This window comes from Andrographis paniculata, unplaced genomic scaffold (assembly GCF_009805555.1).
Source record: "Andrographis paniculata isolate CXL003 unplaced genomic scaffold, ASM980555v1 Contig98END, whole genome shotgun sequence".
Taxonomy (NCBI): Eukaryota; Viridiplantae; Streptophyta; class Magnoliopsida; order Lamiales; family Acanthaceae; genus Andrographis; species Andrographis paniculata.
The window spans coordinates 284,106-311,668 of NW_026137637.1; the positions used below are offsets into that span (position 1 = coordinate 284,106).

Consider the following 27,563-nt stretch of genomic DNA (forward strand, 5'->3'; position numbering starts at 1 on the left):
TGGTGTAGAAGAACAAAGCCTTGAAAATCGAACTAAAGAAAGCACTCACTTGGCCTGCTAAATTTATAGTCATAAAAGTTGGATATCAGTTTCAATTGATACAAGTTTTTATAATTTATATATAAAATTATGGGTTTGTTAGTTTGTATTTTTGGATGAAATGTGTTCTTTCTATCATGTATGTATGGAGAATTGTGTTGGTATTAAAAAAAAATTAAAAAATTATTGAATGGTTAGTTTTTATATATGTTGTGTTAATGTGAAAGGGAGTGTGATAAGAGTATATTGAACGAAGAGCTACAAATTGTCTAGTCAAAATTTTAAGAGAACAAACTGCAACAGCAACTTCACTGCCAAAGCAAGGAATGGATTTTATTAACCTCAGGCATGTAAGAAAACTCCCTATGGAGTTCTTCCAAACCATTTTTACCACAACAGACTAAAACAGTAAAAACACAACAAAACAAACTCGGCAAAAAAGCAGGCAAGGTTAGATTTATTTGATAGGTCGACTGACTACGCCTCCTCGCATTTTTTGTTTTGTTATTATACACCAAGAATTGAATGATGTGGTTGAACAAAAAGACCTCACAAGCAATTGAAGCTTTTACGTCTAAGTTAGAGGCGAAATTCCGGAAATGAAATGAAATGAAACAAAATATGCATAAAGAGACTCTAAAAAGGAAATCAATAATTTTACCCATTTGCAGTGGCGAATGCACGATTATGAAAGCGCCATCACAAAATAAGCCTTCGAATATCTTCAAAATTCGATTGTAATGCTGCCAAGAACTCACCTGCACAAGAACAGAGCTTATTTGTTAAGGAGAACCAAACAGGGTGCATGGATTGTGTACAACCAAACTTTGTCATAGTTGAGGAGATGATCCGCAAACACTGGGTTTGTTCACGTTGTGTTTTTAGATGATACAATTCCCCATAAATATTATAAAAGAGAATATAAATATATACACATTAACTCAATATATATAAATATACACATTTTATCTACTCACAAAAAATCAACAATTCAATACAAAATATTACTTCATCTGTCCATTAAAATTATCCCACTTGGGTCCGGCACAAAGATTAAAAAATGAATATTTTATTGAAAAAGTAATAGGTAGTTGGAGATATTTTTGAAAATTTAGTTAAAAATTAAAGTAAATGAATAAAGAAAACGTAATAAAGTTAGTAGCATTTGTTGTAAATAAGTGTTGAATGGATAGTAATAATTGTTAACTTTGTTAAATTTAGTAATGAGATAAATTTAGTGGACGAACTAAAAAAGAAAGTAAAAATAAATTTGACGGACGGAGGAAATATTTTTGTTTTTTATATATCACCTACACAATTCTTTCATACCTGACATAAAAAAGTAAATTCATCCAAAGACACAAAAGTGAACAAACCCTATTATTCTTACGAAGGAACAAGATTAATTACCTCCAACTTCTCCATCAAAAACACGGTGATCAGCAGACAGCGTTAAGTTCATTTTTGTTACGACGCCAGGCTTCTCGCTCCCTAAAAAGATAATATTCAAGAAAGTAATGAAACAACGATATGAAAATGAATTATGCACTGAACAATAGGTACAGTAGACATATATATATATATATATACCATCCTCTCCAAGAACCGGTACCACAACTTGATTGCCTCGACCGACAGCAAGAATGCCAGCCTTAAACAAGTAAATAGAAAATTATAAGGATGGTCCATAGTGATAAGACATCAGAATGCCATAAAATAATTACATTGATTTCTTCTTTTAATACAAGTATATAAGCTAATTTCATATATGTAATCTTGGGTCAGCAGAGAACAAAAGTTTGTCAAGCATCCAGCGATGTGTATTTCTTGGCCTCGTAGTAGATTATAAATTTTCATCTCATTCAATTTAGGTTTCCATAGAAGAACAATTATCAAATTTTTGTTTCATTTTTTTTTTCTTTTTGATCGGAAATTTTTGTTTCATTTTTGGTGACATTAAAGATCATTATAGAGCAAATATACTATTTTGACTTTTATGTACATAAAGTAGAAATTGGATATTTATACACAAATACGGAGATATATACACATTTAAAGAGAGAACCTGAGGTGGGTTTATAATTGCACAAAATCGATCCACAGGAAACATCCCCAAGTTTGAAATGCTGCATGAAGAAGGGAGAAGTTGATACGACTCGGATAATAAACATGGATGGGCTAATTCATTAGAGAAATGTAGTACCAAATAAGAGAAGATGTTTTAATTCACCTGAAAGTTCCACCTTGGAACTCGTTTGGCTTAAGCTTTCCGTTCCGGGCTTTTTCAGCAAGTTCTTTGACCTTTTGGAGGAAAATAAATTAAATGTAATTAACAAAAAAAAAAAAAAAACTGCTTTATATAGTATTAATGAAGTCACACAACTGAATGGGAACAAATGCTCAACACTAAGATAAAAAAACATGTCAGATATGTACCTCGGAGGATATTGATGATATAGACTTCTGATCGGCATTTTTAACTATTGGAGTCATCAAGCCCTAAAGTTTGAAAGAAATTGTGATGATCCTAAATCAAGGATTTGGATCGTCGAGAATATAAAGTTAGTGCTTAAAAACATTACCTTCTCCGTAGCAACTGCAATGGATATATCTACTGAATCGCATAAGACTATTTCCCCTTTTCCAGCATCCCAGTAGGCTACAGTTTGATACAGTGATTGGTCATGGAAACGAATTAAAAATTAAGAGCAACACCCAAATAATAGGAAGATAGATCATAACGGAAGATATATATATATGTTTATACACAAGCTCATTTCCAGAAATGAATTCAATGCTTGCTAAGGTTGATTTTTCTACGGCAAAAAAAGTGCTACCGGGATTATTCGAACATCAAATATTGGGTGCCATAACAAACAAACCTAAATTGCAGTTTGCATTACTTTATGGCCTTTTCAGTAATCAACTGCATAATATATTTTGAGTCACAGAAATGGACCTTTGGTTGCATAAACCACCATTCAAGGAGGATTGGCATTTTTCAAATAGCATTTATTTATTTGAAAGACAGCAATAGAATCACAAAATTAAATTGCAATGTTGGCAACTCATTTCGACAACCCAAATTCAAAATCTTTTAGTTAAGAGTGCACTTTTCTGTTAAAGCTCTTGAACTCTTCATTACATTAAAAACATGTAAAAAGAGAGCATTAATGTCAAAAGTTTTGAAGGCTCCTGGTTAAGCAGGATGACTGACACACGTCAGATCGGAATTTTATTCCTTACTCCTTAGTTTGTCTTTTATTTTTCCCCACCTTAGATGACCCATTGTTATCATAAATATAAATATGAGGAGAGAAGATGCAGAAATACTTACCATTTGCTTTTGGTACATTTCTTAATGCAGCAGCTACTACTTTGATCACTATATCATTTACAGAGACTTTGACATCAAAACTCTCTGCAAAGTTGAAGAAAAATCAAGTAAGATTATTCTGCTCCAGTTAATACCACAAAAAAAAAAAAAAAAAAAAAAAGAAAAGAGAAGAAAACCCGGATAGTGATAATGACTACTCACCTTTAAGTTCCTTCCTGAATGAGAGAAGAGGATCCAATATAACATCTAGTATAAAAGATTAAAATATTCATCACACTGATACATAATAGCTAATAAAGCAGAAACATTAGTGAACACTGAAAACCTGTCGATAAGTATAAATGGGGCGTAGATTGTTTTGATTCCAATAACCGTGCGGCAATGACCTGAGACGATTTCAAAAAAAGAAGTTTACACACACAAGGTGGATGATAGAATATGTGGTAATGATTTTTATTCAGCATAATTTTTATTTGATCAATTACAAGTTATAACTATTTAAATTTTTTAAAACTTGTATTGCCTGGCCATATTTGGGTTTATCAAGTAGTTCCTTTTAAGATAACCAGAATTATTTAACAGCATTTAAGTCAACTGCAGAATGGAAATAGGCTTATAAATTTTGTATTTTCAAACAACTTTATAGATGTATTAGCATAATGAAGGGTACTCATGAACTTTCAACCAAACAATGAAGCAGTTAGGTACCTTCCGAATTTGAGTATTTGGAAAATCTTCATAAAGATCTGTTTGCTGTGAAGAAGATTTTGTGGCAGAAGAAGTTTGAGGATGAGCTGATGGTGATATAGGAACCTTTTGCTTATATTCAGCAACTCTCGGAGATCCTTTTCCAGACTTTATAGCTGCTAAAACATCCCCCTTCAGCAGAGTACCTCGAGGACCTGATGCCGCAATTGATGATGGATCTAACCCATGTTCTGATAGTAACAACTTTGCAGCAGGGCTAACTCGATTGAAACCAGTTTCCTGAGATTTAACATCTTTCGCAGCCTTTTTCTGAACTGGCTTCTCATCTTTGACACTCGCACCACTTTTAACAGATGCCTTTACAGTTTCAAGGTCATTAGGATCCTCAACCTACGCATACATATTTCCACATGTAAGGTAAATTATTTGCTAGTGATGCATGATTTATGGTATGTAAAACTTCTTTTCATCTTTAAATCATGCATTCACACAGCATGGACTCACTGTTATTGCAATCGGCTGCCCCACAGCCACCTCTTTTGATCCTTCCGGAGCTAAAATTTTGGCTAAGTATCTGCATCCAAAAGCTAAGTTAAAGTGCATGAATAGCAGAGATATACGTTGCAATAGTATCTAAATCCTATATCAGTGAAATACAATGAAGCATAAATCCAATTGTGAAAATTGAACCATTGGATCATAATACTAAAATGAAAACTGCAAAACACCGCTAATCTAACTTTGGTGAAAGATTACAAACGTTGAACAGTAACAATGATACAAATTCAACACGTAAAAAACTGACAACTGATTATTATTTAATGTTTCCATATCTATACATTTATCAAATTGAAGGACCATCAACTTGAAAGAAATATTTATTACCCTTCTTCAAGACTTTCATATTCAAGGGTTGCTTTGTCTGTTTCAATTTCACAAAGAATATCACCGACCTCAATCTGCAATCTCCAGTGAAAAGAACATTACATCAATCACTACAGTAGAGCAAACAGACATAATAAAAAATTCACAAAGAAATTGAATGGCAGAATGACCTTGTCCCCTTCTTTTTTTCTCCATGTAGCTATATTACCCTGGTTCTGTGAATTAAAAGTGAAAACAAAGAGAAGCAAAAGGTCTTCAACAGGAAAGAAAAGATAAAAACAATATCCAGCATGTAACTTAATAAACCAACTGTTCTTACCATAGTCGGTGAGAGCGCAGGCATTTCAAGAACAATGTGAGGAGGAAGCTCGGATGTGCTAATGTTGGCAGTGCTTGCTTCTCCTTTGCTGTCTCCATGCGACACAGGTTGTTCAGTGGATGATCTATCTTTGGCTTCAGATCCACAAACAGTTGTAGGAACATTTGCTACATCATCTGCATCCTCAACCTAGTTAAACATATTAATATCAGCTTGAAAATCATGAAAGATAAAGGAGATAAGGATTTCAAAGGTGGAAGCAGTAGTGGGGCATAGTCCAAGCAGTCTGCTTTCAGGTTGGAAATGAAGTTTCATCAGCACTAGTTTGGAGTGAAGCTCAGAAAAATTGTTTTTGACATGCATTTAGGGTATCATTATGGATATCCTTGACGGAGTGAAGCAAAAGAAAAGGTTCAAGGGCGAGCCTAGCTAAACAAGGATATAAAGCTTTGTCTAGTTGACCTGAGTTTAAGCATTCAAATTTGTAGTATTCAGACAATAACAAAATCCATATGATAAGTTATGGCGTTTTAAAGTGCTTAAATTGTATTCTGTTTGACATAAAAGGGAACACAAAAATGAGATAATACAACTGGAAGTCTGGGCACATAACTGTAATTGCTATAGGCTGCCCCACAGGCACATCCTTTGAACCTTCAGGGACCAATATCTTAGCTAGAAACCTGCAAGTTATATTCAATTAGAATTAAATGTGCAATAAGATAAACTTCAGGATATTTTGACAATGTGTGTAAATTAAAATGTATCCTATCCAATAACATAACTACAAGAGAATCAAAAACTACTCCACAGCAACAGCAATCGAAGGACAAACTGACAAATGTAATGTTTAAAGCAATTCGTTTAGTCAATAAAAAATAAATTAAACTTTGTAAACTATGGGCGTGTTCACCCGAAAAAAATATTTGACATGCTTCCCAATAAATATTACCAAAAAAACAAAATATACGCACACACAATATAATATATATATATTATTATTATCCATTCACAAAAAATAACAATTCAATACAAGATATTATTTTTTATATTATTGACACGTTTTCATATACCTAACATATAAAACACCTACACCAAAAAACACAAAAGTGAACACACCCTATATCCTAACATCGATTTATTGTTGAGTTAAGTAATACAAATGACAGTGATACTCATTTTTCAGAAGTGCTGCCACATGTCACCAGAGAAAATTAGAAAATTTTCAGTACTTGATGGCAGTCCAACCTATAAATCATATATGAATTTCTATCTAGAATTGACACAAATGACACATTGCATAATTTTGGAAATCAGATTTTACCCTTCATCAAGGCATTCAAACTCCAAGGTAGCTTTATCGGTCTCTATTTCACATAGGATATCCCCCACTTCAATCTGTAGTATAGAAAAGCCGCAAAGGATTTACAAAATCTTATATCTGGTTAGATATATCTTCACACAATGCAAATATTTTCTGTAATTGCAATTGAGTTACTGTATATAAAGCAAAGTCCATGAAAAGAATAGTAAAAGTAGCTGACCTTATCACCCTCATTCTTCCTCCACTTTGCAATGTTACCTTGAGTCTGCAAGAGATAAAATGGCAAATCACAAATCTCAATAATATAACCAGATTGGTGTCTTTTTGGATTTATGTTACCATTGTAGGTGACAAAGCAGGCATTTGAAGTACTGTATGCTCAGGAATCTCTGCAACAACAAAAGAGCTTGGGAATCCTCATTCAAGTCAAATAACCATCATCAGATAAAGGGAACATGTCCACTTCAATGTTCTATAATGTTTATACTAGAGCTTGAAGCTCTGAGAGTTAAAATATTGGAGTTTGGGAAATATTGAACTTCTATTATAATCTTCATAGCCAAAAAGAAAGAGTAGACTTAGAATCATCTTTGTCAGTTTGATAAGGGTTAAGATATTGAGTCTTGCACCATTGATACATTATTAGAAGTTTAAAATTGGTATTAATTGCTATTATATAAAGTCAGATTCATCAGGACAATATAGCCAGCATCTGTAGGTGATTAGTTTATGTCTATTTTATTTTATTTTTTCCAAGGAAAAACTCTACCTGCAGAAGAATAGCAGCGCACACCAATTCTCAACTGTTCGAAGAAATAACAATAGTTAGAGAAGCATTCGATGGTCAAATAAAAGAAAACTAATACAATCTCAGCACCAACCTTGATCTTAGAATAGTTGTCTTGCATGCCATCAACCAATGAATATGGCCTGATGAAGTAACCATAAATGAAATGGAATACAAAATGCACAACAATAGATTTAAGTATTCAATAAATTTGATCACAAACATCCAAATAACAGTGGTGAAAATGAAAATTGTGAACTTGAAATGGAATTTATTCATGAATATTGTGTTAAAAAGAAGTAATAAGGAAATAAACAACTAAAACAAGATAAGCTTGTGGTTGCAAACCTTAATGATGAATCAACCAAGTCTGTACCAGAGTTTAGACTCTTGAAACTGCAGTTAACAATAATTCAAAATAAGGGCATAACAGAATGAAAGCATATCTAGATATAAAAATTGCAAAAGAAACATTAACATTGTATCACAGATCATAAAAAACTTTAGTAATACTTGTGTAATGTGTAACCAAATTCTATTTCCTATATTCAAAGAGAAGACCCAGGAATTGATCAATATAAATTTTTCTACTTTGTGCCATGGCTACAAATATCATAAGCTTGAAACTTTTATATATTAGAAATAAGAAATACCTTGTCACTTAAGTTTAGAGCAAACATGCTAGGAAAACAATTTCTAAAAGAAGACAAACAAGACTTCTTTCTTAGAATTAAACCTGGCTCAGGACCTGATGCTCCTCCATCACCTTCCAGCATATATCCAATATTGAAAATGAATGCAGATTTTTTCAAAAAGCATGGAACAAGAGGAAATATGGAATTTTCAGTTTGGATGTAATAAGCGTCTGTGATTTCAGTTTTCCCTAGCTCTATGCTCTTTGTATTCTCTCTTATGGGTTCCTTTTTCTCTTTTGCAGTACTCCTAACTTAGTCAATAAAACTAAAACCTCAACAAAATATATACATAAATTAGCCGAGTTTTCTTTCCTTCTACACATATAGAAGAGTAAGATTTCAAGCCAGATGCCAAACACAATAGACGCCTATCCAGGTTTGGAACTTATTGGTAGGAAAATAGAGGTTAGGTAAGTTCATAAGATATATTAGGGAAAAACCTCAATGATAGAGATTCATCTGTTCACATTACATGCTAAATGCAGATAAAACGATGATGTTGTTGTACTTATATCAGATGTATGCTATGCACCAGTAGTCATATTTCCGACAGAATCTATTCCAATTTCTAGCTTATTAGCTTATGCAACAGCCCCAGAAACATTACAGGACTTGACTGTAACAAAGAGAACAATGTTACGTATTTGCACGATTAATTAACAAAGGTTGTGTGAAAAGGCTTTGTGTGTTTCACTTCACATTAGATGTCTCCAAAGAACAGCTTATTCCAGACAGTAGAAAATTTTAGCACAAAAAAATTATCATTTTATCATTTTTCACGGGCCTCTTTCCTTTCTGAGTTATTCCAGCTTCCCGGATGATCCAAAAAGAAAAACCTCCATTTCCAATTTCCTTACAAACCACGAAAGGTCCCTCCCAATTAGGGGACCGTTTTCCTAGCTGATCAACGTTCTTGTAAGTTGGCAAAATAGTTTTCCAAACCAGATCTCCTATAAGAGAGAGGCACTACTGAATTGCAGGCAAGATACACCCATTCTTTAGAATACTACACTCTAATAAGACGAACCAATTCACAGTTGGCAAGCAACTTAGAGCAAATTGAGAGCACAACAATGCATCAATGGCAATGTCTATCAGGGAATAGAATGTATGCATTTAAGTTGAATTTCAAAAAGCTCTACCAAACATAAATTGTGTACAGGCAAGTCGAATAAACCATAAAATTTTGATTTTGTTAATATGATAAGAGCTACTATCGAACATGGATGCTAAATAGACATCTTAGAAAGTCAAAACTTCTCAAACATCAATCTTTACAGAAGAAAATTACGAGTTTTTTTCAAAGTAAGTTGCATTGCTAATCCCTCCATTGACAGAGTAGTTCCCCGCATACTTTCAATTTCAATTAATCCTTCTTCGACAACTTCTTACGCACCTACAAATCCTAAAAACAGTTCAAGAAATCGATAATCACCCTCCGTCTAAAATCGACTCCATTATTGTATATCAAATATTTAATTTAACATACAAGCAGCTAGACACCAGATAATTATTGGCTTCCCACAGTTACATCCAACGTTTCGAATATTCCTCACATTTGACCACTACCCAGACATGAGACGCCTCCACAATTCAGATCAAAACGAATCGTGTAATGGCTTCAAATCAAAGGGGGAAACAACGAATTACCGGTACAGCGGCGACCGCGTGGCGGCGGAGGATAGGAATCGAGCCCTGAGGAGGGAGGGGGCGCGGGAGATCACGGGATGCCGAAGCCTGGATAGCGCCATGGATCCTTGTCGCCGTTGTTGAATACCTTGGTGGTGGTGTGCTGCGTCACTTTTATATATTGAATCTCTCTTCTTTCCATATACACCAATTTGTCAATTAATTAACTATTTTATTTTAATATGAAATCAGTCAAATCACAAGGCTTTATTTATTTATATATTTTTACCTTTTTTTTTTTTTTTTTTTTTTTTTTACAACATCGTAGAAAAATTGAACTCCAAAAATCAATCTTATTATAAAAAACCCTATCTATATATTAATTTTTTACCACCAATATAAATTACAAATAATGAAATTAATACTACTATTTAACTTTTTTTTTATATGTAAGGTGTGTTTATTTCGGTAGCTTTTTTACAATCAATTTTACATTTTTCTATAAGAATATAAATTTTATTTTACAAAATTTTACATTCAAATCTAAATTACTAGCCATATAAAAAAATAAAATAATATAAAAAACTTAAGTTTATTATTATACGTTTCTTTAATTGGCTTCTTTAATTTATTACTTGGGTCGTCCGCAATATCAAATTTTTTTATTTTGTAAATATTATATGGTCCCCTATGTTAATTAAATATTTTACAATTCAAGTAGAATTACAATTGTGTGATATGTCATATTTTAATAAATTTATATGTACTTGGGTGCGTTTGAACATTGAGGTTTAAATTTAAATTAAAATAATTATTTAATATAAATAAGTAAATAAATTATTATATTTTAAATATAATTTTTTTAATGTAATAGAAAAAATATTTTATTTTTTAATGGATAATAAGAACCAATAAAAATCTTACGCAATCTTATATTTCGGTAATTAGAGAAATACATTTTATAAAAATATGTACAATGTTTTAATACTGTCCTATTTCATCCAATAAAATATCTATGTATAATACATAGTGAATTGCAATCATGAATGAAGTTATAAATAAATAAATAAAATCTTTTGTACAATCACGTGTGGAAATGATCTGAAAGAACGGTCACAAATCCATTTGTTTTTATTATATGTAAACAAGGAAAAATGACAAAATTATTTAAGAATATTTTTAACGTTCAGGGAAAAAAATAAATGAGACATTAGAGCCGAAAATATAAAATATCACATCCAATAATAAAAATACCGTATCGAAAAATCAAAGAAATATTAACGTTCTCCTCAACGGAGAACAATGTTCATCAAAATACAAACTTCCCAAAACGCATATATATATAGTGACTTTATTCCATAACACGGCAACAATACCACGAGGCCGCAATTGAAAACAAATATGTAAGGGATCATCATAAACGAGGCTATCACAAGGAACACAGCATCATAACACAAGTCGAACATATTACACAAAGCCACAGAAATAATTCATAGTATCGCCAAACCGCGCAGCAAGATTGATCTTAGTTCTTTACCGTGGTCACATACCTCAAAAGCATGGACACAACCTCGGGAGAAACTCTTGAAGCCTCGCCCTTCAAATGCCCAATCTTTGCATCAGTTTCTTGTTCCAGTCGCTTCACATTAGCGCCCGAGTCTCCACTGCTCTGTAACAATGTAATTTTATTTTATTTTTAATAACGAGGGAATCTAATTCAAATCCACATTCAAATATTTGCAAGCCAGTGTATTTTAAATATATGTATTTTCACTTGACTACGAACCAGCCTTATTTCTATATATATATATAGCAGGGGTTTGCTACCTCAGCTGAATAAGACTTTAGAAGTTCAATTTATTCTATAAAAGGGAAGGTCAATTTTTAATGCACAATTCAAGGATGCAATATGTAAATTAATCTATCTATTTTGACATTTTCCTTTTTAATAATTGTGGTCCTTAGAAATATTAAAAGAACTCTTACATATTACCTATTATTAGAATAATGCCATCGATATAATTTAACTACATTATAAAACATATATAGCAATAGATGTGCATTCATCTCTCTATTGTACTACATAGACATAAAATACTAATATTCTAAACTCTACATGTAAAAAGTATATTGATGCATTCATAACAAAAATAAATAAATATATGATATTATTTTTTTGGAAAAAAATTACTGTAAATGTATAATAAAAACAAATATGGAAAAATACAACCAAACCCTCGATGTCTTACCTCAGCTAGCTTCCTCTGAAACTCAGCTTCTACATGAGCACGGAATTCAGCGATGTCCTTCTCAGCCTCCTCCTTTGCCTGTTTCAGCCTCGCCTGCTTGGCTGCAAAGAACAGAAATGGTACAGTTGAATCATTGCCCTTAAAAATTCCATTTCAATGGTGTATGCTAAGTCAGTGCTTTTTATCTTAATTAAAATAAAAAACCAAAGTTAAAACTAGAATAAATGAGTTGTACTGAAAATCTTTTGTCTATAAAGGCATAGTTGCAAAAACAAAACAACTTTTAGGAATTTGTTCAAACAGAAAATGGAAAGTTATTTCATAGATAATTTTTATTTTAATTAACAGATCATCAAATTGTTTACATAAAAATAATTTATTTTGGAAAAAAAGAAGGGTAAATTTGTTGGAAGCAAGCTATTTTTGAAAGGTGTTATTACATTTATTATACATTAAGATTTTGGTGCAATTCCCCAACATTGGATCAAAAAGCACACCAGAATATTAGATTCAAGCAATGAGATTATTCTTCTTCCCAAATTCCCTCCCAGACAGACCCACGACAGTAAAAAGGCACTACAATTCTAATATAAGTTAATCAAGGGTTGCACTACCATATATGTGTGTATATATATATATATATAGAGAGAGAGAGAGAGAGAGATTGCAGTATTCTTCATTTGTTGATACTTGATATCAAGATGAAGGTAGCACGAGCATGCATATAAACCCATGATATGATAGTCATAAGAGTCAGTTTGTTCATCAATACTTCAAAGACACCATTAGCTAAAACCAAGTCCGGCATAGAATTCTCACCAGATCTGGCGGCATTAACAATATGCTGAGCTTCTTGTTCGGCAGCTAATAAGAGCTGAATTCCACTCTGGCTACTTGAAGATGCCATAATAGTTGATACTACACGAAGCTAAATCAGAAAAGGGAAAGGTAAACAACACATGCTGACAAGGGGGTAAGCGAACAGAAAAACACCATTAGCATCAATTGTATAGTGCTTGAAGAACGTGAGAAGTTAATAGTTTCATAAATCGTGAAAACATATGCCATACAGGATAACAACCACGATTGATGTCAGAAAAACAAAAACCAAAAGAACAAAAATGAAATAACCCATACACCATTTTTACATCACTAATATATTCATTCTTTGGCATAAACTCGAAACACATAATCTACCAAACATAACTTTCACAAAATAATCGGACGTTTTGCTTCTTACACAAATATTAAAAATAATAACAATTCAATAAGTTATTCAGTCATTATCCATTATTCTAATTTATTCATACTCACAAAGCCAGAAATCTTGATCCTTAATTCTAACCATCAATCTAATATCCAATCCCTTTATCCAATCATCCTATAATTCCTCATATAAGATAAAACATATTTTCACAACTTTCACTATTCAAATGAATACAAACACACTATTTCTCACAATCAAAGCACTCCAAATATACATCCAAACAAAGCAAATATCATCACCACATCTATATCTACAACACTGCCATTTAGGAAGAGTTTCTGAACAAGTTTATAGATATACTTCCATTATTAGAACCAAAATTTGAAACCATATCAAGTATTATCACAGCATAATATACCCAAATAATAAATAAACTTACAGTATTTTAAGAAAAACAAAACTAATCTTGCACATGTATCAAATGTTGGGATATCCAAGGTAGGCACATTGAGCCATGATTCTTAACTCTTGGTTATAAAAAGGACTTAATCGTACTCAATCACTAATTTAGGGTATCAACACCCTTTAAGCACTATGAAATCTGATGTTAAAAGTTCTCTTATATATATATATATATATATATATATAACACAACATTGTCAAGGTCTAATCACTATACCCAAGATCATAGTCAGTCCACTATTTTCCACTCCAAAAGTTCAAATCCAACCCAAAGACCTCACAGATACTTCGCATTCAAGTCAAACTCACAATCTCTACTTCGCATTGGCTATTCACTCACCAACTGTTTTAAGCTATTCCAATAACAAATGAACTCGGAAAAAAGAATCACCATCACCATTGAACTGAAAAACTAAAAATTCATGATCATCAAATCCTACCAAATCACCACATAAGAAGCGTAAATCCGATGGGAAGCGCGGCGATCTAATCATCCCAAGTAAATCCAACTTAATTTTTTCTAAGAAGATAAAAACGAACTAGATCCAATAATTTCACCAACACTTAACATCGAAAATCGAACGCAGATTTTTATTTTTTGGGGGGGCTTTACTCTCGCAGATTGAAGCGCCATAACTTAACAATTTACTAGAAAAACGAAGACAGGACGATGTTACAACACGAAATACAGCACAATCCTTGATTTCAGATGCAGAAGTTTTACCTTTGAATCGGGAAGAAATCGATTGACTGTGGGGAGAATCTGGAAGGCTCTTACGATGTGAAAAGCTGTTTTTAAGAAAAAAAATAAAAAGGCAGGGACATCTTTGCAAAATTATACTAATTGCACGATGCCCCTGAATTTAAAACTAATTGTAAAATGCTCCAAATTCCCGGGCGGGGTGTTTTTTTTTTTTTTGCGTGGAGGGGGTTATGATATGCTTGTACTATTATTTTATATAAATATTTGACATTTTATTATTAGATCTATTAAATATAAAAATAAAAAATAAAATAATATTTTAGATAAAAATAAATTTTAACTTTGATATTTAAAAATTCTTTTATTTTTTGTGTATTTATATTTTAATTTTTTTAATAAATAAAGTATATATACTCTCTTGATCTCATATATTTTGCATTCAAAAGTATATCATTTTAATTATAATAAAAATAAAATTCTTTTAATACTATGCAAACTAAATGGGATAAAACAAATTACATCTCAGTTACATTGGGCCTTTTAACTTTATTTTTAATGACAACCAAATCAGCGGAATTTTATTACTTTTCCTTCAACCGCAATTATGCCCAATGTCTTTTTTAAAGTCTCCTAATATTTGCAATTTATTTACAATAAAATATTTTATTTAATCATAATTCAGGCTTTGTTCCTTTAATAAAAAAATTAATATATTACGCTCTTTATTTTATTTTTATAGTTTTATATTATATACATAATTTTTTGCATAAAAAAAATTTCAAAACACAACACACCCACAACTTTTTTATTTTAATAAATAATAACCATTCCAGTAACAAATATGAATAATAAATCCTATTAAACGAATGAATTGGATGTCAATCCAAATCTTGTATATTTACACATCATTATTTTTTGGAAAAAAAAAAATGCCCACAATTTCGAACAAGTTTGAAGCTAATGCCTTAAAGGCAATATAAATTCAAACTCCTACAACATCCAATGAAAAAGACACAAGCCAGCACTAAAATAATCCAAAAATTAAAATTAAAAGACAATCTATCTATATATATCTTTAAAAAATGGTGATCGAAAATCTCGTGTAAATTTCAGACTTTTTTCTAAAACAAAAAACACGGTACAATACAAAAAAATAATCCAGCTTCGGACTTTCTGTAGACATAAAACGAATGACTTACCCGGGACTAGTTGATGGCGTGATCCTTTGCCAGCCATTGTAATAATCCCCAATTTATGCGAACATCAACATCATAATCGAAAATTATTCACTGGTTTTGAAGGCCTTCGATTGCTTTCTTCCACTGGTGTGCCCTTTGTTTCACATCCTCGAATGACAGGACTTTCTTCGGCTGCATTTATGCACAAACACATGCCGTTAATAAAGGCTTGCCATTTTATGTCATATATCGATATTATTATACATTCATAAAATGATGCAAGGAAAGTATAAAAGATGTTTTCTCTTGATAGCTGTGGGAGTGAGGCAAATTCGTGACTGTGAGGTCATGGGTTGCAAGTTTCCATGTAAACAAATAAAAAGTTAAAAAAAAAAAAAAAAAGAAAAAAAATGGGAGTAGGATAAACTTAGGAGGTCACATATTTGGCAACACAATCCAAAATGCACTTTAGTTCGACAAAATGTATTCAATTGTATTTTAGTCACATCATACACCTAACTATAATAATACATGTCCCGTGTATAAGTTAAAAATATCAAATCCAATAATAACTATTTTTCAATAAAAGAAAAAAAATTCAAATTCGAAATACTAAGAAATAATCTAAGACACCCCGCGATCCAGACAACTTATAGATAAAAAAACTCATATATCACTCCGTAATGAATTGATTAAACATATATGGGAGCAATAATTAATAGTATTTTTTACATAGATACTTTTGAAAATTGTCACTATACAACAATAAATTTTTTAAAAATATCACATTAAATATATTTCTCTCTCACAAAATTTCCCAAAACTACAAAACTTATATCTAAAAGAAGTGGTAGCATTTTTGAGTCTTTAAATGAAACACATCTCAAACAGCAATGTAAACCATGCAATGTAAAAAGAAAATAGCCAACAAAGTAGTTATGTTAACGAGATAGTATTCGGATGAATGGAATCAAGAATTACCGTGCAAATCTTGAAATTCGAAGGGCTCATGACTTGAATGCTGAGACCGTTAGAATTGTCAGACCATATTATATTTCCTTTGACCACCAATTTTGCGGGGTCGACATAAATTAGCCTTGGTTTATTCGTGAGAATGAGTTGGACTTTTTTGCTCGTCAGCTTCTGTAATTTCTTGACATTGGATATCATGAGAACCGATTCTCCAGGCTCCAAGAATTGCTTCCTGATTGACATCAATCGTACACCAAACAAAAATTCACTTAAAATTAAACAATAAGTGAAACATCTCAACGAGAAACGACCACTCACCAATTTGAATCGAATGAATCAATCGAAGCAAGCTTAGTTATGTTCTCGGCTTCAGAAGCCGATGCAGCACCAGCATAAACATCATTTACTTGCGGTGAGTAGTCACCGACATGTGAAGGGTTCCACGAAGAATCTTGATCTTCACCTTCGGTAGAGTGAGCCTGAAACGAACAACAATGTAGAATATATATATATATATATCAAAATATGAGATTGAGCACATTTAACGAGGGGCTAAATAGGGTAATTTGTGTATGAATCTGTCCCACCCTAAGAGCGAAACATGAGCCTAGCACCTTGAACTTTACATGAAAATTAATGAACTCGAACCTATTTGCTCAACTCATTATTCGAGTCCAACTACGGCATCACATCAAAGTTTGATACTTGATAAGTATGAAGCTATTTAATGAGTATCTCAAATATAAATATACATATTTATAGATATTATTAATGAATTAGTTGATTTTAAAGTGTTTTATTTAACATAAAAGTTGTTAGTAGTTTAAGAAAAAAAAACCTCTACTTTATGAAGTTTTAGAATACTAACTCGACCTCAAGCTTGAATATATTGGATCAAACTCAAACTCAAGCTCGATATATAGTTTATCCAAGTCAAGATCAAGCAGACGCTGCTCGAATATGACTAGACTAAATCTCACCTCTATTCCTACTGCATCTGTTTCTTAGAGAGGTTGAGAAAAAAGTGAACAATGAATAGTCATATAAATAAGCTTTACATTTTCGCTTAAGCAGAAAAAGTATTAAGAAATCCCTTACTGTTTGCTCTAAAGCAAGTTTCGGTGACTTTCCAGTCCGCAAGTTTTTCCAATCGATCCCCTTGAAAAAGGGATGGTTTTTGAGCGGGGCAAAACCTCCATGCCCTGCCCCTGGTCGCCGAGTTGGATCCATGTCCTACACAGCCCACATCATATCAGTTTGAGAACAATACCAATATGCAATTACCTATGTGAGACACCAAAGATTGTAAAACTGAGGATGTTAAACTTGAGGATAAATTGAGTCGAATGGTTATTTCGAACATGTTTACTTTTGAAAATTGTCGAATGGCCCTAGGTGATTGAATTTCCAAAGATATATAAATGTAAATCAATAAACCAGTGCATCCAAAAATCGTTGATGTGGATCATAAATCGATAGTAAATGACATCATATAAAGCTGAGGAGAACCTATGTTGTTACCAATAACTGATCGATGAGATCTCGAGCTTCTGCTGAGAAGTAATTTGGAAATCTGATATCTCTAGCAATAATTCGCTGGAAAATCAGCCATTCGCTTGCATCTTTGAAAGGAGAAGTCCCAGAAAGCATTTGGTACAATGTGCAGCCGAGAGCCCAAAGATCGATCCTGATCAAATGTTTCAAAAAAAAAGAGTCAAATCAGGAAAAAGAAGAAGAAATTTTAAAAACTAAATTATTAATTACCCAAAAGTTGCTGGGGAGGAATTCAGAACTTCCGGTGGTACATAAGCAGCTGTCCCAACAAAGGTGGACGCTTTATCGTCTGAAAAGTTTCGCCAAAATGAAATTGTTTATTCTTCAAAAAATGATGGCAATTACATGATGTAGTGAAGCAAAACATATATATATATATATATACCCGATGCTGCATTGGGAAGTACGGTTATTCGGCTCCCTTGCATGGGCTTTACACTGCCGAAATCAGCAATCTTGATATGCCCATCAGCTGTAAGCAGCAGATTCTCCGGCTGTGAATTTGATAATTATTAGTATGCTTGTACAGAAATACAAATACAATTATACAAATGCTTCCAAGATTACAAAGTACCTTAATATCTCGATGAATCAATCCCATGCTGTGTATGTATTCAAGAGCATCCACAACTTCAGCTGCATAGAAACGTGCCTCGTCTTCAAGCAAACGGCTTTTCTGCATAAATAAAATGAATAATGTCAAGACATTATATTCTTTACAAGAGTAAGAATGCTTAGTATTTGTTGTATTCAGCTTCTTTTTTCGCTCCAAAAATGTCAAATGAAATAATTATTTTCTATTTTTTATATTGTACTAAAAATCAATATTACGTACAAAACATCGCATCAACGTCTATTTATATCATATCAAACAACTATTCAAATTTAAACTTTTACTACATAAAATCCAAACCCAAATATCAAATCCACAAACAAACACACCCTAGTAGAATCCAATTCCATTTTGTTTGAGTTGCATCTTAGCACACAAACAAAATAACAATTAAAATCACTCTGATGCTACCTGCTGCACTAATTGTAACAAGGCACAGTTCACAACGTTACTATTTTGTTAATTATCGTAAAAAAGTTAAAAACTAATTCAGAAGCTAAAGTTACAATTAGGAGTTGCAATGTTTGCAAATAAATTCATAATTATGAAAATAAAAATGCCAACTTTTAGATGGCCAGAAAAAAAAAAAAAGGATTCCATATTTAGGTTGCGCTATTTCCCCTCAAAAAACATCACGTCAACGTACTATTTAAACTAAAAACTCAACTAAAAAAACCCAACTTCAAACCAAAACCAAACAAACCGTTACTTACTCTAATAATTTGGTCGAAAAGCTCGCCACCATCGCAAGATTCAAGCCCCATGTCTGGCACGACAAATGCAAGGGCATCAATTTACTATGCACCCAAGAGAAACCATTATAAACACAACGGATGACTATGCACTCATGCAGAAACAATACTCACAGAGTGAAAAAGTATCTTGGAAAGTGAAAAACAGCCTCACCACACCAGGATGATCCAATTGGTCCAATACTATGCGCTCCAGCTTCACATAAGCAATTTTATTTTCCTTTGTGATGAATTTCTTATCCATAATCTTTAATGCATAAACATTTCCCGTGTCCTTCTTCTTCGCCCTGACAACCTGTTGGCATCACAGAGTAGACGAACTTTACGTTTACATTAACATATTGGAAATAAATTATAGATCAATCAAGATTCTCAAACAGTGCCAGATGTTAACATTATTATAGAACCCAAAAGTACAAATCCAATCAAGCGTGAGCAACTGTTCATTTATTTAGTTTCAGCGCAACCGTAATCAATGTACAACACCAATATGTATGCTGTGTTGAAGTCCTTCCACCACCCATACATGAAAGTGCTTGTTAGGTTAATTATATGCATATATATTTATTTACATATGCAGCTCCGAATCAACTAAAACTTATTGGTAAGATGGTTAGCTAACACATTGGTTACAATAAAATTTGGAAACATGGATAATGGCATAGAAACACTAGCCGAGACCATCTCCATCTAAATGATTGTCAAGAAAACAAACTTTACCACCTGAAAGCTTCGAAAAGTAAAAATAGTTTCACGCAAATAGAAATTAGACAGCATAAAACTTACTCCCTATAGCACCGAAATCTATGATTATTTCCCTTTTTGAGTCGTAATAAAAATATATATATTCTCATTTTTTTAAGTAAAAGATCATATTATTTTTATACTTGCTCTTCCTATAAAAAGGCAAAAGATATTATCCATTCTCATTAAAATGTGTCCAAATGTTTGATCATAAAATTCGACAACGGAGGTAGTATTAGTTTTCGAAAGCTTGACTAGAAATCTTTGAAGACACACATGACACACCCCACCCAAATTATTACATAATAAGCAAATGCTGCCTAAACTGGCAAAATCACATTCGGAAGTCCAATAATATTCCTATATATGAAAAAACAAAAATAAAAAAGATTGAATCCTACTCTCTGTTCCACACAATGTGAAAAGCATGCCAAATCGACAATGAATAATGAAGAATCCTAATCAATTATAGAGCTACAAACAGACATTACGGACACTCAGAGAACTGTTCTACGCAACCAAACAGCAGAATAGCAAAATACACAAAAAAAAATAAGTCACTAATGGCACGAAAACAATCAAAAGATGAAAGAAAATGAGCAAACAGTTGACCTTGGAGTACGACCCGACGCCATAAATTTTCCCCAATTCGAAGTCCTGGATGCTGAAATTCTCCTGCGGTGCCCTAAAAGGAAAGGCCTTAGATCTCTGAGAATCGCTACTGCTATCGCTCTTGTCCTCAATCCTCAGCTTCGAGTCGAACTCCTCCATTGTACCCAACGCAAATCCCGGCATTACCTTCCCCCTCAAAAAAGCAAATCCCTAATTCCTCTCACAAACAAATTCACTTCATACCTCAATCAATCTAGCCGCAGAAAAGCACCGATCAGTGAATAATTAGAAAATCCCGAAATGCATACAATGAAGGAAATTGTGGGTCGGGAATGAGAAATCCTGGATTGAGAAGAAGAGATTAGTGAATTGATTTGATTTGTTGAGAAAAGCAAAAAGGTAAAGAAGGAGTTTGAAAGAGGGAGTCCCGAGAAAAGTGAAAATGATTCCTTACATTATAAGGGAGGCAGGCAGCCATTGCAGTGTATGTAATCTGTATCGCTCACTCTCTGTATATCTTCGACTTCTTGTTTGTCCGTATCCGCATTCATTCTTTTTATTTATTTATTTATTATAAAAATTTAAAAAAAAAGAAAAAAAAAGGTTCGTATATATATTTATTAATATTATATATACATGGAATATATATTAGAGCAAATTTGGACTCATTCGTCTTTTTAGATCGATTTATTTGAATTTGAAATTGAGATTTGCTGATTTGGTAATTTTGTTAAAAATATACTCTATATATTATTCAATAATGGTGTGTTATTTATTATTTTTTTAAAAGAGAAGAATTTGATAAATAATGTTCTAGTTTCTTTATTATTTTTATCCGTTTCGCAATTTAAAAAAAAAATTATAAATTTTAATTTATTTTAATTTATAATTATTTATATTATAAAAATAATAGAATGGTTTTAATATTTTTGTTTTTTATATTTTTATATATAAATTAATTGTCCATATATAATAATATATTTATAATTTATAAAATAATTAAAATATTTTAATATTAATTTCTAATCAGTTTTATTATAATAAAGAATTTAAATAAGACGAGCAAACATAATAAAAGTAAATATATATTATATACTCCTAGTGTGATTAAAAAAAATTATTATGGTGAATAATTGTGTATTACTATTCTTACCCATGATAGTCATAGGCAGCCATACCTATCCCAATGCTCCAATAAATAATCCAAATATTATTCTTTTGGGTTTTGCTTTTAGAATTTGATTTTAAATTTAAATATATGTGATTGTTTTAATTTCAAATAAATAATCACTATTCAACTTTCATTATTTTAAATAAAAATATACAATTTTTTCAAACCTTAACCATCCATTTCAAATTAATTTTCAAGTATACCAAACAAACCCATAATTAATGCAAAATATATTAAAAGAGAATGTAAATGATAAAATTACAATTTCCCAGCGACTACTATACCCAAATTGTACATTCACTCCCCAATTTCCTAAAAAATAAAAAAACTGCACACAAATTACAAAGGACCAGCCAAAGTTTCTTCCGCAAAGACCCCACGAACCAGAATGTACAACAATTGATGCACAACGAACAACCCATCAAAGCATCAACTACAAATCCCATCCATCCTTTCTTCTTCCAAACTTCAACTTCTTCCCTACCAAACTCCCATATATTTTTTCAAAATTCATCAACAACGGCTCCTTACTCGATAGCGGGACCCGGTATCCCGACTTATCGCGACTCCCGAAAATTTTGACATATCGATAGCCCACGCCGGCCTGACGTACTCGACTCCGATCGATCGGGTCGAATTTACATGAACGTAATTCATCAAAATATCCTCGCAGTTAAAATACTCATCGACTATCGCTCGACCAATTCCTCCACTGTTGCCCCAATACCGTCCCGATTCAACCGATAGGTCGAGAAACGCCGCCCCGACGAGCACCATATTGTACCCGTCGTTTTCCCTTGCATGGTCCTCGCCTCGATACTTCAATTGGTCGACGACGAGCCGAGGGTAGAACCCAACGATACGGTCCGGATTCTCGCGCCAAACGCGGAATCCGCGTTCCACATCGTCGCACGCCATCATGATGTCGTCGTCGAGCTCAAGGACTGCCCGGGTCTTGATCGACGGATCGAACTTGAACCGGTTATTTAGCGAGTTCCGTTCTTCGACTCGGATTCGCACGGGCACCGCCGAGTCGAAGTCATCCGGTTGCGGTGGGGCGCCCTCGTTCCAAACAACGACAATCTCGCGCACCGAGGGGCATCGCGAGTAATGCTTTACGTACATGTGTAAGTTCCAAATACGCGCATCGTATGTCATTGTTAACAGTGTGAACTGCGAGTAGTACCCCTTCAACGGGTAGGCTTCCCGACCCCTACTTCCGCTGCATATCCAATTAACCGCCGTACATGTCGAAACCACGGCCACAACGGTTATTATAACCACGAAGACGCTTCCCGTGCACGTCTTCGTCTTTATCATCGAATGCAGGGTCGAACACATCCCGTTTAAACGACTACAAAAGTACCTTACGTCGGAGGACAAACTTGACCGCTCCGAAGCTAAGACAGTATCGTGTCTCTTACCGACGTTGTGCGGGCACCATGTTAACGGTACGACACACGTCACGACCCCAAGCAAAATCCCAACCAACACGACCGATGTAATAACCACAACAAGCGAAACAAACGCGAAGAGGATCCGGTGAAACAAATCCCCCGACGGCACCCGATCCCCGTCGATAACGGCAATCCATTTCCCCGAACCCAATTGTTGCGCGTCTATATGATGGCTACGCGCACCGTTCCAAGCGTTACTTCCCTTGCTCGTCTCTTCAACGCCAAACGATACCTCGACTTCTTCAAATTCATTAGTCGTCAGGACTTCGATTTTGAACACGCGTGTTTTGTGCCCGTACGTCGCGCCACAATCTTGGCCTATACGGTAGAGATCGCCGTTGTACACAAATGGTCTACCTCCGTTCCGTGCACCTATGCTCGGATCCGCATTGTATATAGGATTCTTCTTGTGAGGTTTCCAAGGACCAAGAGGCGAATCGCCGTACCAAATCTCCAACTGTCCATTTCTCTTCGCGCCAAACCTAGAATGGTACGAACCGAACAACCAGAACTTCCCGCCATGAGGGATTATAAAAGAATCGACCAACGGTTTCTTCATTATGATCTCCTCTAGTGTCCATTTCAATGGGAAGTCGATAGCTCGGTAGAGACGTAAGTCCCCTTTCTGATTGCCTTCGGGCATCATGTATATCTGCGAGAAACAAAACTATGAAAGTTTAATGTAAACATTCGAATGACTCGACTCAATGACAAACAATATGCGCACGTGGGATGTTGAGATATTACATTTCCGTTGTACTCGAATACGTAGGGGTAGGATAGATGCCAGTCCTCATCCAAAGCGATGCCTAACTGCTGCCATGTCGCGCCATTGTCTAAACTTCGAGAAACTCCAATATCTCCTTGCTTTGTGATGGAGTTTTTCATTTCATAGAACATGTAAATTGCATCACCCTGGAGCATGAAATCGAATTGGATCTAGTTATACGCTAGCTCCGGGAACAAGTACCAAACCCGACAAAACATTTCAAATTTATCTGAAGCTATTCCAGCACAAGATCTATACATCTATTTGATATGATTTTCAGTTATTCTTGCTTCAAAAGTCGAATGGTTACATGATTACTGGCCTGAGTCGATAGTGTCGAAATTTTAAGGCCCGGATGGAAAATTCACACGGAGTAAATACACAACATTTGACTAACACAACCTTCGAATTGAACGGCTATATGCATAATGGTTTTGCAAAAAATCATTTAAAGAAACTATATTTTACGAGTCGTTTGAAAGATCAAGATATAAGAAAATAACGTACGTCGTATATATGAGCTTATATTCATCTAATAATGCACAAAATCACTCTTTCATTTAAAGAATCAAACACCAACAGAAACTCTTCCTGCTCAAACAACAGCATATGTGAGCATAACCAAAGCCATTTTAAACAGTTAGTTTTCAAGACAAGAAAAGAGCCCATCAACATACAAAATCCGGTAATTTCTAAACAAGAAAGAGCAATTTCTAAACAAGAAAGAGCTGATTAATTGCAGGGATCTCAGATTATCATTAATCTAACTGATGAAACAAACAAAGTCATTTCTTGCAAGAATCTGTTAAAAGACCAGGCTAGCATAATCACTTTCCAAGTAAGATTCTTAAATTCCCAATTATATATATATATATATGTTCCCCGATAAACGAATGAATCCCAATAGAAATTTTAATAGATAAGCGAAACATCGAGAATATTCCCCTGCCACAAGACTTAAAATTTTCCTATTTTTTCCCTTTTCAACAAGAATCTACAAGAAGTTGTTAATGCCATCCAGAAAAACAAGCATTAAGCAAAGCTAAATGCCAGAGTAACACATTCATCAAAAGAATCGAACAGCCTTCCCCAAGAAAGCAAGGAGTCCCCATCCCATTATCCCTCCTCATCCAAACTACGGATCGATCCACTTACCTAATCTAAACTTTTACGTCCAATGGATATAATACTAGAAAAAGATCGATTCACTAGCAACTTGCAACTAATATTACACCAACAGCAACAAAATAGTCAATGGATGATTGAATCCACTCTTTCAAGCCATTACTCGACTAACCTCATCCCATTTAAACCACTTCAACGATTCTTCGACAGAAAGATTGACGATAAGATGATCACTAGAAACTGAAATGATAATCTCCAACACTACACTAAAAGGAAACAGACAAAAGCTTTGCATTCAAGAAAAACACTATTAGAACTGCATCAACAGAATGTCGAGTATCGACCAACATCAAAGCTTAGGAAAGAATTACCTGCAGAAAAAGAAAAGGATCAGCAACAAAGTTACTCGGGAAGCCGGCAGTTGATAGAGACACACAGCTCAGCACCGGATTCGCAATGGGCCATGCTGCAACTTCATCATTCCATACATTCATCTGCCACAAAATTTTTTGGTAAGTCTAAAATTCCAAATTCATTTATATACATACATATATCTATATATATATATATATTAATCAACCCTGCAATCATCGATTAGACCAAAAAAGAAGTTGAAAGGACATAATCACAAAGCAGAATCCTATTGCTACAAAATCTGGAGTCTGTTTTTGTGTTTCCAAAATTATCTTCACATCATGCAATCAAGAATGAAATATTAAAAAGATGGTTTGCAGGTATTAGGTTCGGCCGGTCGGGCTTTGCCCGAGGGCGTACTTTCGGGCTGCGGGGCCCACGTCATTAAAAAAAAATATATATTATAAAGATAAATAAATAAATAATCTAAAATACCAAACCTATTTGTTATTCAAATAAATTTCAAACTCGGTTTTAATTATTCTTGTATTTTCAAACACATTCAGTTCTTGTACTTTTCAATCTGTTATTTAAAAATAATACTAATAAAGAATGAAGAACAGCATCGTCTTCCTCAAAACGCCACTGGAGTGGAAAAGTACGAAGAAACAGTATTATGAATCGTAAATCCATGGCTCAAATCCCATCGATTGTGAAGAATAATCCAAATCACTGTCCACTTCAAAAAGCTATTACTCTGTGCGTGCTTGGACAAATTTTATATATATATATATATATGTATATGTATATGTGAGTTCTGGAGGAGAAGATTTACTGCTTCAATAGGGTGGAGAGAGAAGGGGGAATCGCCATAGAAAACCCCGACGGACCACGAGCCTTCATTGTCCTCGTGGCACCCGATTCCGACCCCACTGCGCACGTTAGCCGTGAAGGCGTACTTTCCGTACAAACCCCCGATCGACACCATAGCCGCAAGCGAAACCACGAAATACGCAAACGCCGACGGAGACGGGAAACACAGCTCGTTTCTGCGATTACCATTCCCATTCTTTCTAGCCACGCCTTTCAACTTCCGGCCACCGCCGCCGCCCCCGCTGGAAGTTCCGGACAGCAAAATCGGACTGGAACCCATTTTTTCGACCAAATGAACGGAGGACAAGCCTCACCGGCGCTGCGGCGGAGGAGGCGTGGCGGCACCGAGGATTGACGCCGGAAACCGCCGCATGAATCGTTGGTAAGGCACGGCAGAAATCGAACTTAACAGTGATAATGACTCTGATTTGGATGTATAATCAAATTTGACGTTGGGTAGATTTTTGGTCTCTGCCAAGTCGGTTTTTGGTTCTCTGCAGTTTTTCTTTCAAAACTGTAATATTTATATAGGAAGGTTATAACTAGTTAGCTCATTGAAATAAACTGGTATTTTTTATTTTTTAATAACTCAGGACGCGCTATAACTATTCGCCACTGCGCTGTGTTAAACATAATACTTTTGTCCCAAACAAAATTATCTTTATATAACTTTAATTATTCATTTTTTTTAAAGTAAATATATATTGATAAGTAGTATAATATATACATATATATTAATATAATATATATAATATACATTTTTCATCACAATTTAAATTACTATTTTTATTATTTTTATTTCTCTTATTCAAAAGTATACACTAGTACTAATATATTTTAAATTTTTATTTAAATTATAAATATACTACTTTCTTTGTTTCATTGAAAGATTGTCATAGAAAGGTTGTCATTTTCTATTTCCGTTCGTCTTAAAATAAGGTTATAATTTTCTAATTTACTAAGTGTATCTTATCTACTTAACATAATAAATATGCTTCCAACTTATAATATATTACACAAATGTTATTACTTTTATAATATACAA

At 33.7% G+C, this 27,563-nt stretch overlaps 4 protein-coding genes across 6 annotated transcripts; all 4 read right to left on the reverse strand.

The window, feature by feature from the left end:
* Positions 1-479: 479 nt before the first annotated feature.
* LOC127243808 (dihydrolipoyllysine-residue acetyltransferase component 1 of pyruvate dehydrogenase complex, mitochondrial) lies at positions 480-9,910 on the reverse strand. Of its 2 annotated transcripts, XM_051263982.1 has the most exons (24): positions 9,745-9,861; positions 9,386-9,499; positions 7,748-7,795; positions 7,494-7,542; positions 7,382-7,415; positions 6,952-7,001; positions 6,833-6,877; positions 6,613-6,686; positions 5,902-5,971; positions 5,289-5,477; positions 5,140-5,184; positions 4,970-5,043; positions 4,589-4,658; positions 4,085-4,474; positions 3,702-3,762; positions 3,578-3,622; positions 3,377-3,460; positions 2,622-2,698; positions 2,476-2,538; positions 2,270-2,340; positions 2,105-2,165; positions 1,630-1,690; positions 1,450-1,530; positions 480-797 (listed from the first exon to the last, which is right to left on the reverse strand). In XM_051263982.1, exons 4-24 carry the CDS (start codon positions 7,518-7,520, stop codon positions 739-741), a joined length of 1,731 nt encoding a protein of 576 aa, XP_051119939.1. In that variant the 5' UTR covers positions 7,521-7,542; positions 7,748-7,795; positions 9,386-9,499; positions 9,745-9,861; the 3' UTR covers positions 480-738. The 2 variants fall into 2 exon arrangements, with proteins under 2 accessions (XP_051119939.1, XP_051119938.1); XM_051263981.1 differs by lacking the exon at positions 9,386-9,499 and having other exon boundaries at positions 9,745-9,910.
* Positions 9,911-10,981: 1,071 nt separating this feature from the next.
* LOC127243857 (V-type proton ATPase subunit G 1) lies at positions 10,982-14,503 on the reverse strand. Its single transcript, XM_051264070.1, has 4 exons — positions 14,366-14,503; positions 12,792-12,900; positions 11,973-12,073; positions 10,982-11,392 (listed from the first exon to the last, which is right to left on the reverse strand). The coding sequence occupies exons 2-4, from the start codon at positions 12,877-12,879 to the stop codon at positions 11,249-11,251; spliced, it is 333 nt and encodes a 110-aa protein (XP_051120027.1). The 5' UTR covers positions 12,880-12,900; positions 14,366-14,503; the 3' UTR covers positions 10,982-11,248.
* Positions 14,504-15,232: 729 nt separating this feature from the next.
* On the reverse strand, positions 15,233-21,281 carry LOC127243856 (3-phosphoinositide-dependent protein kinase 2). Of its 2 annotated transcripts, XM_051264068.1 has the most exons (12): positions 21,224-21,281; positions 20,770-21,111; positions 19,528-19,708; positions 19,375-19,427; positions 18,623-18,724; positions 18,434-18,542; positions 18,259-18,337; positions 18,016-18,181; positions 17,593-17,727; positions 16,813-16,973; positions 16,504-16,726; positions 15,233-15,714 (listed from the first exon to the last, which is right to left on the reverse strand). In XM_051264068.1, the coding sequence occupies exons 2-12, from the start codon at positions 20,950-20,952 to the stop codon at positions 15,631-15,633; spliced, it is 1,476 nt and encodes a 491-aa protein (XP_051120025.1). In that variant the 5' UTR covers positions 20,953-21,111; positions 21,224-21,281; the 3' UTR covers positions 15,233-15,630. The 2 variants fall into 2 exon arrangements, with proteins under 2 accessions (XP_051120025.1, XP_051120024.1); XM_051264067.1 differs by lacking the exon at positions 21,224-21,281 and having other exon boundaries at positions 20,770-21,210.
* Positions 21,282-22,161: 880 nt separating this feature from the next.
* Positions 22,162-27,045, reverse strand: LOC127243712 (glucosamine inositolphosphorylceramide transferase 1). The gene is given in 5 exon segments (XM_051263864.1): positions 22,162-22,456; positions 22,459-24,049; positions 24,145-24,312; positions 25,663-25,785; positions 26,481-27,045. Coding segments are annotated over 5 exon segments (2,283 nt in total). The 5' UTR covers positions 26,799-27,045; the 3' UTR covers positions 22,162-22,373.
* Between the last annotated feature and the right edge of the window lie 518 nt (positions 27,046-27,563).